The 10,392-nt window shown below is 34.5% G+C and overlaps 2 protein-coding genes across 2 annotated transcripts; both read right to left on the bottom strand.

Moving 5' to 3' along the window:
- Window positions 1-2,623: 2,623 nt before the first annotated feature.
- LOC143541494 (uncharacterized) lies at window positions 2,624-4,243 on the bottom strand. The gene is made up of 3 exons (XM_077034311.1): window positions 4,201-4,243; window positions 2,819-3,219; window positions 2,624-2,741 (listed from the first exon to the last, which is right to left on the bottom strand). Exons 1-3 carry the CDS (start codon window positions 4,227-4,229, stop codon window positions 2,668-2,670), a joined length of 504 nt encoding a protein of 167 aa, XP_076890426.1. The 5' UTR covers window positions 4,230-4,243; the 3' UTR covers window positions 2,624-2,667.
- Window positions 4,244-4,612: 369 nt separating this feature from the next.
- On the bottom strand, window positions 4,613-7,113 carry LOC143541458 (amino acid transporter AVT1D-like). Its single transcript, XM_077034281.1, has 9 exons — window positions 6,841-7,113; window positions 6,538-6,752; window positions 6,169-6,352; window positions 5,794-6,013; window positions 5,587-5,722; window positions 5,352-5,517; window positions 5,235-5,278; window positions 5,088-5,150; window positions 4,613-4,699 (listed from the first exon to the last, which is right to left on the bottom strand). The coding sequence occupies exons 1-9, from the start codon at window positions 7,091-7,093 to the stop codon at window positions 4,613-4,615; spliced, it is 1,368 nt and encodes a 455-aa protein (XP_076890396.1). The 5' UTR covers window positions 7,094-7,113.
- Between the last annotated feature and the right edge of the window lie 3,279 nt (window positions 7,114-10,392).

Consider the following 10,392-nt stretch of genomic DNA (forward strand, 5'->3'; position numbering starts at 1 on the left):
AGTAGGTATGAATGCTCTCCTTTTTCTTTTTCAGTGTTCAACATCTGGTTTGTCAAATTGGATAGATCGATGTTTTCTTAAAAATATGATTCCTTAGCTCCTAACCGAGTCTAGTTTTAGAAGGATCAAGGAACTGATTAGTAATCAGATTGTTGAGTTTATGAATGTTATGGTTACCATATTTCTTATCTGCTGAAGTGTCTTAACACTATTTGTATAGTGCTTTGAAGTTTGTTTGGTTGCAATATGGATGGTGGTATTAGTTTCTTTTTGTTTTTGGTATTCAGAATTGGTGCAGGGTCGTTTGCTGATTGTAGACCGGGTTTTTTTATGATGCAATAGTTAATTGTGGTTTTACTGCCCTTAGAGCCATATATGATTTTTCTACTTTATGTGGTTAATTGGATCTTATCATCTTTGGATGTGTTTCGGACAGACGGCCAAATCTGCTGATTATGTGTTGTATTGTAACTCTATGCATTTGAAAAGGGTTCATAATGTTTAGCAACTGCTGCAATCTTAGTTAAGATCATTGCATGGTGACTGTTGAATAAACTTAACCAAATGGAATGTAGTTTAGGGCAGGTGTTAGAAGTATGACAATGTCATTCTGCAATTCAAACATGCCCATTTATAATTCGCAGTTAGTTAGAGATACAAATGCTTCAAGTTTGGATATTAATAATGGTTGTGGGTAGAATTAGAGAATATGGCAGCTTGTACAACCTTTAAGATGGAATAAAGTACAAGTGCATTGCTGTGGAGTTGACGTGTAATATGCGCCATTCAAAAAAAAAAGTGTAACTATGAGGATCTGAACTATATTTGAAAGTACACATTATACTTGAGGGGACGAAACGGTGTAAGCATAATAAATAAAAATAAAGTGATTACTAAAACTGAGTAACAAACTAATTCAAAATTAAACAAAACCGTCACAGGAGCAAGCACCGGTGTCACCGTGTGAGCGAGGTTTGGGAGCAAGACAACAGCAAATGAAACAAATAACAAGTAACAAAGCCGCGGAGGATGCCATAGCTTGTGCCCAATTCTCCATGGATCAATTGGTCTCAGCAAATGCATGGAATGGAATGATTTTTATATATACACAAATAAAGCATCAAAGAAGCATCTCATACAGGGTGTCCACACTCCAGATATTATGAGGTAAAAGTGGGCTTTTCTCGACGGCACTACATGTGAAGCAAAAGTGGGTTTAAGCGAGATAATGTAGAAAAAAAAAAGTTATAAAAATACCGGTTATTCTAGAAAGATTTGAAAAGTGGAAATAAATAAAAATGATTCTTAAGGGTACAATTGTTAACATAATAAAAGTTATACTATAGTTTTAGTAGGCATGCGATGGTTTATAGGGATTGAACTCTTGATTTCATATTTTACACATTAAGTGGGAATGACCAGGTTGAAGGCTTAATTTGATAAATTTAGAGCGATGAAGTGGAAATACCTTGGCTTCTAAATAAAAAAGGTTCGCGTGCTATGGTTTATTTGGCCATTAACCAAGTTAAGGCTGTTAAAAATGGTAAAAGCATAATCAGTTGGAGTGAATAAACAAACATTACTGTACACGATGTGTTAGTTATAAAAACAAATATATAGCTTGACTGAAACAACTAAATTAAATATTTAAATATATCTATATATAGCAATCTAACAGTTTTTTATTAGATGCCAATTATGACCATGTGTAGTGGTGGTGGAGGGGGGAACGCCCTCACCTTCTTCTCCATTGGATGCACACAGTTGTGGCCCCACCTTCTACTTCATTAGGCGTACCTTTCGTTGGAAGAACACGTCAAATAAGTATAATTTTGGAACTAGATCAGTTAAGTAAAAGTAAAATTGTCCACAGATCAGTTAAGAAGAATAATAGCAAAGAATTAGACAATACCTTTCGTTGAACACAATAATAGATATGACGAAAGCAAGCTTAATCCATGTTAACATGAAGTTGGTCATCTTCTTATGCCGGGATCAACGAAGGCACCCATGGAAATTGCAGTGGCATTGCATGATTGCTTTATAAGATCTGCTCCTTCAAGCTAGACACTGAATTTGATTAGCTTGAAAAAATCTTTTTATATAAATACACCAATTTGGTGCAATATGAACACTGACGTATCTAGCAGGGACAACCGCATATAGCATTTAGTTTCAAAAGACAGACGGTTTCCCCTTCGAAAGGATTTGGTGATTGTGCAGGTTTTATGGAGAAGTTGTTTTGTTCTCGGTTCAGACGCTGAAAAACAAACTATGCAGCTCTTTCTTCCACCCGAGCATAATATTACACAAGCTTGTCAGACAACTGATTTAAGGTGAAGATAAACATATAAAAAATAATTGCTTTGTAATGGAGTTGATAGCCAAAGGAGAAATTAAACTACAACACTGCAGAACTAGTTAGCAGATTACCAAAAGAAACACAATGATCATTAATTTTTTATCTCACAAAAATCTTCTTACTAAACCCAAATATTAATTACCAATAAGACATGTTACATTGCACATTAATCAACACACTTGGCCTGTAGCATGGAGGCTTAATGCAAGGACCAAAAAGAAACATACACTAAAACTATACAAAAACCAAAAAACAGACAAAAGTGAGCAATCAGTTACAGTTAAAAGCTTCATCAAGTAGAGTACCTATAGCATAAGCATCGAAAAATATTGTTCAAATTCTTTATCAATGGTGAGCTTCTCAGTTCCTTTTTCAGCATCTGCATTAATTGGCATCAAATTAGAACACATAAATACATATATTTACAATAAACAAATAAATAAATGGTTTATTTACCTTGGTTGACATTCCACCTTCCCGATGAAAGCACAGAATTATTCGAAACGATTCCATTAGAGCAAAGGAAATCTTCCATTGATTGTTTGCATTCATATTCCAAGCTACTAATCTCACAATCCTCAGAACCTAAAAGTGCATACAAATTGCAAGCAGAAACGTCGCCACACGCTTTTGTCTCCAGTCTCTCAGAAGAAATACCACTCCAATTAACTGAAGATGACGTTGAACAGGCGGCATCATTGTGCAGCAGAAAATCATCACACATAGACATGACCGAATCCGCATCTTCTGAAAAGCTGTTGCTATCTTTCGCAGACGTACTGCTTTTTATTATATCCAAACAGGTGTGCTTTGCCATACGAACCTCCAAAATTTCATCTTCAAATTTCCTCTTGTTCCTGCAGCCATGGAAACAAAAAATGGTGGATAACTTGATTAAAAGTTATGTAAACTGAAACAAGTAAATAACTGGAATTAGGGCTGTAAACGAACCGAACGTTCACTGAACAGTTCGTGAACTGTTCAGCTGGAAGTTCGTTTACGTTCGCTCGTTTAGTAAATGAACGAACACGAACAAGAAATTTTGTTCGTTTAGTTAAATGAACGAACATGAACAAAGGTGCGTTTGTTCATTTGTGTTCGTGAACTTTTGGTAATGTGTTTGTTTATGTTCGTTTAAAAGGTTTGTTTTATATTTTTATTATATTTTATTTGTAATAGTAACCAATTACCAACCTAATATTTATATTTTATAATTTTATTGTTTATGTTCAGTTCGTTTCATTAATGGCTTGCTTTATAAAGTCTTGCTTTAACTGACAACAAATCTAACCTATGCTTGATTGACACTATTCAGAATAAACTGCCCACTGGGTGAATGATTATCTTTATGATTATTATTATCTCAAGTGCTTAACTTTATATTTAATTAAATTGATTATGGCTACTGTTTTGGATTAAGAATGCTGCTTTTTTTCCTTAGACTACATGTCCGTCTGCGTTCATGAACAAGTTCAATTCCTTAACGAACGAACACGAACAAGATTTTCTGTTCAGTTAGTGCTCATGAACCTTTCGTGAACAAGTTAATGCTAAACGAACGAACATGACAAAGCTTCGTTCGGTTCGGTTCGTTTACAGTCTAACTGTAATTAAAGCAATTTGGTTATGCTTCTTTAATTAAAATAACATCAACTATAAAATTGTCTTTTTACCCTGATCCAACTATGAACTCAACTAAGTGGATCTGAAAAAAGATGTTTCTCAAACTTATGATCTAAAATCCAAAAGGTAAACACACAAAACAAAACAAAACAAAACAAAAGAAAACAAAACCAGTGCATACATCAATTATTAGTAGATGAAAGCGAGATTAAAACCTGTTGAATCCACACAGATCTTGGTCCATCGAGCATCCAAAGAGAAGAAAGTAAAAAGAAAGAGATGGAACCGACTCCCAATTCCTCCTTAGTATTTGCTATCTACCAAAAACAACTTGCCCATACTTTTGTTTGCGTTTTCCAACATATTTTATTCCAATTTTTTTATAATATGCATAAATGAGAGAGAAACTTATTTTAAAATATCAATTATATTGATGAATTACCAGGCCAGTGAAAAAACATATATTAAATTAACAAGCACAAAATTAATTTCCTCATTTTTTTTTCAAACAGTAACGGAGTTAGAATATGATGTTCAGTTATATATATATGTTCAAACTTACAACCATTCTGCAGTTTGCAGCAAAGCAACAATTAAATTCTTCTATCACTTCATACATTCATTTATCTAACTAGGTATGCTTGCAAGCGATGTATACGTGCCGATAACAGCACATATCACTCCCAAAAATATCATCAGTGAACACATTGTAATCTGCAACAAACAATTCATCGCATGTTTTATTCTCTAAGACCATGTGTAGTAGGTGTTAACCCAGTCCTATGCGCCAAACACCATTATGTCTAAAGAAGAGGGAGCGTCTACACAGTGGCGGGCACTAGGGGCTGGGTGTGGGGTCGGCCGGTCGGGCATGGTTTTATCCAATCAAACCATTCACTCACATTTTTATTAAAAAAAGTTAAGATATAATATATGTTTTTAGTTAGACCACTACACTCATATGAGAGATTAGTTTAGTTTAGTTAGTGAATGTCCTTCCACTTACAGCAGTGCGTGACGACACTTTTTGTTAGTTAAAACCTATACGCTACACACGGTCTAAGTTGATTAATGATGTAAGCTGTAGAATAGAATGACAAACCTCAACCGTTGTGGTCTGACCATGAAGTAAACGCAAGTAGCAAGCACACGGGAAGATTATAGACTGATTAGACAAACCAATAACAACATTATTCACGAGATAATATATAGACTGATTTGGAAGAACACAAATGGGAAAAATAATTACCACAAGCATCTCAAATACGGATCCAGTCAAGGCCATCACAACTCCTGTACATGATTCATTCATTAGCAAGCAAACATCACATCATAAGAAGATGGATTTTACTTAGATTGTGCTTACCAAAATATGGGACTGTTAGAGCTGCAAGCAAAATTAAAATCATTAAAGCCGTTCTTATGATCATTGAGATAGCATATGAATTTTGTTGAGCTGGAGGCAATAGTTCTTCGATGCCGTATGCAATGGGTGTAAGTGTCAAGGCAAACTTTGTAAGAGGGGCCACAACCTGTTGAATTATCAAACAATGATGGAAATAAACATCAACAGAAAAGAAAGTGATGATGATGATGCATACCACAGTCCATGCTGCAACTTTGGAAGAAACATAATTTGTGGGCATATTTAAAGTGAACTGAGACTTCACAGAGTCCCCAAACAGCAGGTACCCGTATACTCCCACCGCAGTATACATAACGAATGATACGGAAAAGCTGCATTTGTTGGCATACAACTACATTAACAATAACAATATCAACAACAGAATAATAATGATGATAGTGACCTGATAAGAAGCGCGGATGGAAATCTGGACGGCTCTTTCATCGAAGTGTAAATATTGGGGAAAACAGAATGACTGCCATAGCAGAAACCGATTAGACCAACTGCTACAGGCAGGTTCCCTAAGTCTAATGCAGTTCGATGCGAGTGAAACTCGACCCCATCAACCACCCGTAACCATAGCAAACACACCACCACAGCTGCCAATGTTAAAACTCCTCCAGCTGCTCACACAATTAATCAAGCCCCTTTAGTTTAGATATTAAAAACTACCTACACTCATGATCACACTCATCATCTACAAGCTTAATTAAGATACTTAATCTCCAGCAATCAATCTAATTATATACTATCTGTATATGAAGGATGTATAAATAACCTGAAATATATGAGAGTAAACTGAGGTTTCGCAGCCAGACTGTCGGGAGGATGACAAGTGTAGATATAATGGCACAGAAGAGATAAGAATCAAGATGTATAATCCCACCAATATCCAAGTGGGCATGTGGGAATAGGGCTGAAAGGGTATCATTCATCATTATCAAGTACTCCACACAAGAAGACTGCATACAGTAGGTAGATAACAGATATTACACCACTTAAATAGTAATTAGTAGATGCAGCTAGTAGCATGAATATTCATTCACTTACAAACAAGTCCAAGTACAAAACCATCTGCATAAAAAAATGACAAGTTACTAATTAGGAAGAGGAGAGCATTTGAAAGTATGATATCATATACACTCACAGCTATACATATGCGACCAAAATAACCAAAAGCGGCCTGTCCGATATCAGGGTACGTTTGAAGTCCCTGACATCTTTCTAAGCATACTTTTAACAATATTCCAGTGTAGCAAGTAATAACACCAAACCCCATCAGAAGCACAAGGCTAAACCACCCTCCTTCTTTAAATGCATAAGGCATCGTTAGGATCCCAATGCCGCATAACACGTTTATCGCTGCACGCATATAATATAATAACAACCAACACTAAACAACAAGAACATGCTTGAATACATAATTTGGAACATGCACGGTCTCACTGACCGTTAAGGACTGCTTGAGAAAAAGAGCATTGCTCTACAGGAGGCGGGAGGCCGGAGATAGACGATTGAGATAATATGACTGGGAGTGTTGAGACAGGCTTATAATCTTTCCCCAAGCTTTTAGAAGTAATGAGCGGCTTGCGCATATCACCGAACGAAGTCTTGGTTGGTAGAGTCTGTTCTGATGTTCCCCTTCTCCTCACAGAATGAAGAGGCATTGTGTACATGTCCATAGACCGCCTGCATGCATGCATGCATCACACAGCATTCACCCTAGCTACTTCTTACACATGATAAATAATATATATATGACAAAATAAAAGGAGGCTATACCTGTAAGTTTGAGGCCAGGGGTCATTGGTATAGTTAATATGAGAGTGAGAAGAGGGTGGTAATTCACAGTCGGATCCGGTTTCATCATCTTCGTCGTCGTCATGGCAATCTGTTTCGGCTTCGTTGTCTTCATCGTCTGTTTCAACCTCCATGCGCCTGTCAGGCACAAATTCTTCATCGATTTTCATCCCAATCATTGTTTAATTACTTTAGATTCATGCATCCAATTTTGTATAATTTTACTACGTTGTTAGGCAAATTATTCAATCAAACTCTAGTCCGAAATATATGTGTTGATGCATTATTCTGATCCCTACATTTGCAAAACAACTATTTTATATTTATTGACTTATGTGTACGTGACATTCGATTTATGTTATAAGTTCCTAGCTTTTGAGTAAGTGTATTGCATGAAATTTGTCAAATTATAAAATAAATAAGGTTTGTTATTTGAAAGAAAGCAACAAAATTAAAGGTAAAAAATGAATGAAATAAATAAGATCTGTTATTTCAATTGTGATTCTCAAAATACTTCTTATGACTAAAATTGTGTGCAACTTAGCATACATATAAAAATCTATAAAAGCTTGCTTGACGATGACAAAACCGAGCTACTACAAATACAAGGTCCTCCACAGTCCTTTGAGACAATTTTCTACCCAAGTTGTATGTCTTGTGAATAGTAAACATATAGAAGATTGGTTTGGATCAAATACAAATGTAATTAACGTAATTATGAGAATCAAGTAGAGTAATTATATATACAAGTATATAATTACTCTACTAATTGTATATATAATTACTTATATATAATTACTCTACTAATTGTATATATAATTACTTTACTTGATTCTCACAGTTAGCACATTAATTTCATTTGTATTTGATCCAAACCCTATAGAAGAAAATGATAGTGTTGATAAGTACATTTAAAGATGTATATATATTTAGGGTCATGTTATTCTACAAATGGAGACAAAAATGAGAAAAATAAGAAAGATTTATAACCAAAAAAAAAAAACTCCTCAAAACAAATACAGAAAAAATTAATAAAAAAAAATTATAACTCAAAATTTAATAATAAACAAAAAATGTAAAAACACAAAAATTTTTCCACCGTCTTCATCATTCAAAACAAAAAAGTAAAAAAAAAAAAGAAAAAAAACTTGAAAAAGACACAATGTTAAGGAAAAAGACAATCGTGTCTTTCTATTTATCATTGTGTTTTTTGTTTATTTATGCCATTGATTGTGTTTTTTTTACTTGACATCGTATATTTTTTTCTTGATATTTTGTTATATTACTCACCATTGTGTTATATTTTGTTTGGTGTTGTGTTATATTTTGCGACATATTGTGTCTTTTTTTGTTTATCATTATGTTGTTTGTTCATTTTCAGCATTGTGTCTTTTTATTTATTTTTTATTTTTTTATTATTTTTTTGGAACAGGAATGACGGGGGAAACATTTTGTTTTTGTTTTTTTAATTTTTTTTGTTTTGTATTTATATTTGAGTTATGATTTTTTTAATTATTATATTTTAATTTATATTTTGAGTTGTTATCCGAAATGTATTTCGGATAACAACTCAAAATATAAATTAAAATATAATAATTAAAAAAATCATAACTCAAATATAAATACAAAACAAAAAAAATTAAAAAAACAAAAACAAAATGTTTCCCCCGTCATTCCTGTTCCAAAAAAATAATAAAAAAATAAAAAATAAATAAAACGCCGAAAAGACACAATGCTGAAAATGAACAAACAACATAATGATAAACAAAAAAAGACACAATATGTCGCAAAATATAACACAACACCAAACAAAATATAACACAATGGTGAGTAATATAACAAAATATCAAGAAAAAAATATACGATGTCAAGTAAAAAAAACACAATCAATGGCATAAATAAACAAAAAACACAATGATAAATAGAAAGACACGATTGTCTTTTTCCTTAACATTGTGTCTTTTTCAAGTTTTGTAGAAGAAGAGGTAAAGGACTGCAGGTCCAAAAGGTGTCTTCACATTAAACGCAACATGTGATACAAATGATGTATATAAAGAAGTACTTTCAAATTTGTTAAATCATCATTTTAAGGTCTCATTTAACATGGAAATTATGAGAATCAGCAACACTAAAACTCCACAAACCGTTACATAAGCTCCATCAATGTCACATCATATTACAAACTTGTCTAAAAAACCCCCCAATTTCTTCCATAACACCAAGGTACAGGTTGTTTTTTCAGAGGTAAAATATATGCAGTCTGCAGATCACATCTACAGATATCTGTAGAAGAAGAGGTGAACTAAACTTCTGCGGTTTATAAGAAGAAGACTATTTGTTTTTTTTACTAAACATAAAAGGATACAAAGCAATAACTTATCAATGTTATCATATAAATCTGAAATCAAATGGTTACACCAATCACAAAACATAATATAATCGGATCTCAGATCTAGTATCTAAAAAATAAAGCCCTAGATTTGAATGAACATAGAGAATGGTTACATTTCCTACGGGTGGAGAAGAGAAGACGCTTGTGGCTTGGTGGAGTATGTGCGACGTTGGTGGTGGTGGAGGAGAGGGGAGATCGATGGCGATGGGGGTGCAGGAGAAGAAGAGGTCGGCGGCTGTGGGGTGGAGGAGAGGGGGAGGTCGACAGCGTGGGGGTGGAGGAGAGGGGGAGTCGACGACGGTGGTTTGTGGACGACAATGTGAGTCATGGCAGTGGTGGGTGGGTGGGTGGGTGGGTGGAGGAGGGGGGGGGGCATCGATGTTTGTGTTTTGTTTGAAGATCATGGTTTGAAGAGGTTAGAACTGAGTAGTCCAAGTCTTCTAGGATAAGAGGTCGCACATACCTTTTTAAATGAAAGGTATTCTAAAAAAACAAGCACACTACAGACCACCATGTTTGCATGTGGTATGTGCGCTGCAGACAAAAGAGGGGGGGAAGAGCTTTTTTCTAAAAACAAACACCACCAAAAGTTCCACAAGCCCCATTAAAAATATTATATTTTTATATGTAACATGTGTGTGTGTGTGTAGGGTGAAGTTATATAAGAAGTGAAATGTGTCTAAAAAGTGTAAGAAATAATCTGGTGCGTTAGATTTGGTGAACGAATGGTCTAAATGGAAAGTGGGTTTTATAGGCTGTGTGTTTTATTTTAATACTTGTTTTATAACACTCTAGGGCATAATCGTCTAG

The sequence above is a fragment of the Bidens hawaiensis genome, unplaced genomic scaffold (assembly GCF_021521415.1).
Source record: "Bidens hawaiensis isolate Kalapana, Puna unplaced genomic scaffold, B.hawaiensis_p1.1 tig00012605_1, whole genome shotgun sequence".
NCBI lineage: Eukaryota > Viridiplantae > Streptophyta > Magnoliopsida > Asterales > Asteraceae > Bidens > Bidens hawaiensis.

Excerpts from the sequence above, each read along its gene's own strand:
- LOC143541494 (XM_077034311.1), bottom strand. The coding sequence starts at position 4,229 with ATGGACCAAGATCTGTGTGGATTCAACAG. Across the intron at positions 3,220-4,200 it reads GATCTGTGTGGATTCAACAG|GAACAAGAGGAAATTTGAAG; the intron begins GTTTTAATCTCG and ends CCATGGCTGCAG. Across the intron at positions 2,742-2,818 it reads AAGGTGGAATGTCAACCAAG|ATGCTGAAAAAGGAACTGAG; the intron begins GTAAATAAACCA and ends CAATTAATGCAG.
- LOC143541458 (XM_077034281.1), bottom strand. The coding sequence starts at position 7,093 with ATGCATGCATGCAGGCGGTCTATGGACATGTACACAATGCCTCTTCAT. Across the intron at positions 5,279-5,351 it reads TCTAACAGTCCCATATTTTG|GAGTTGTGATGGCCTTGACT; the intron begins GTAAGCACAATC and ends AATCATGTACAG. Across the intron at positions 5,151-5,234 it reads CCGTATTTGAGATGCTTGTG|TCTATAATCTTCCCGTGTGC; the intron begins GTAATTATTTTT and ends TTGTCTAATCAG.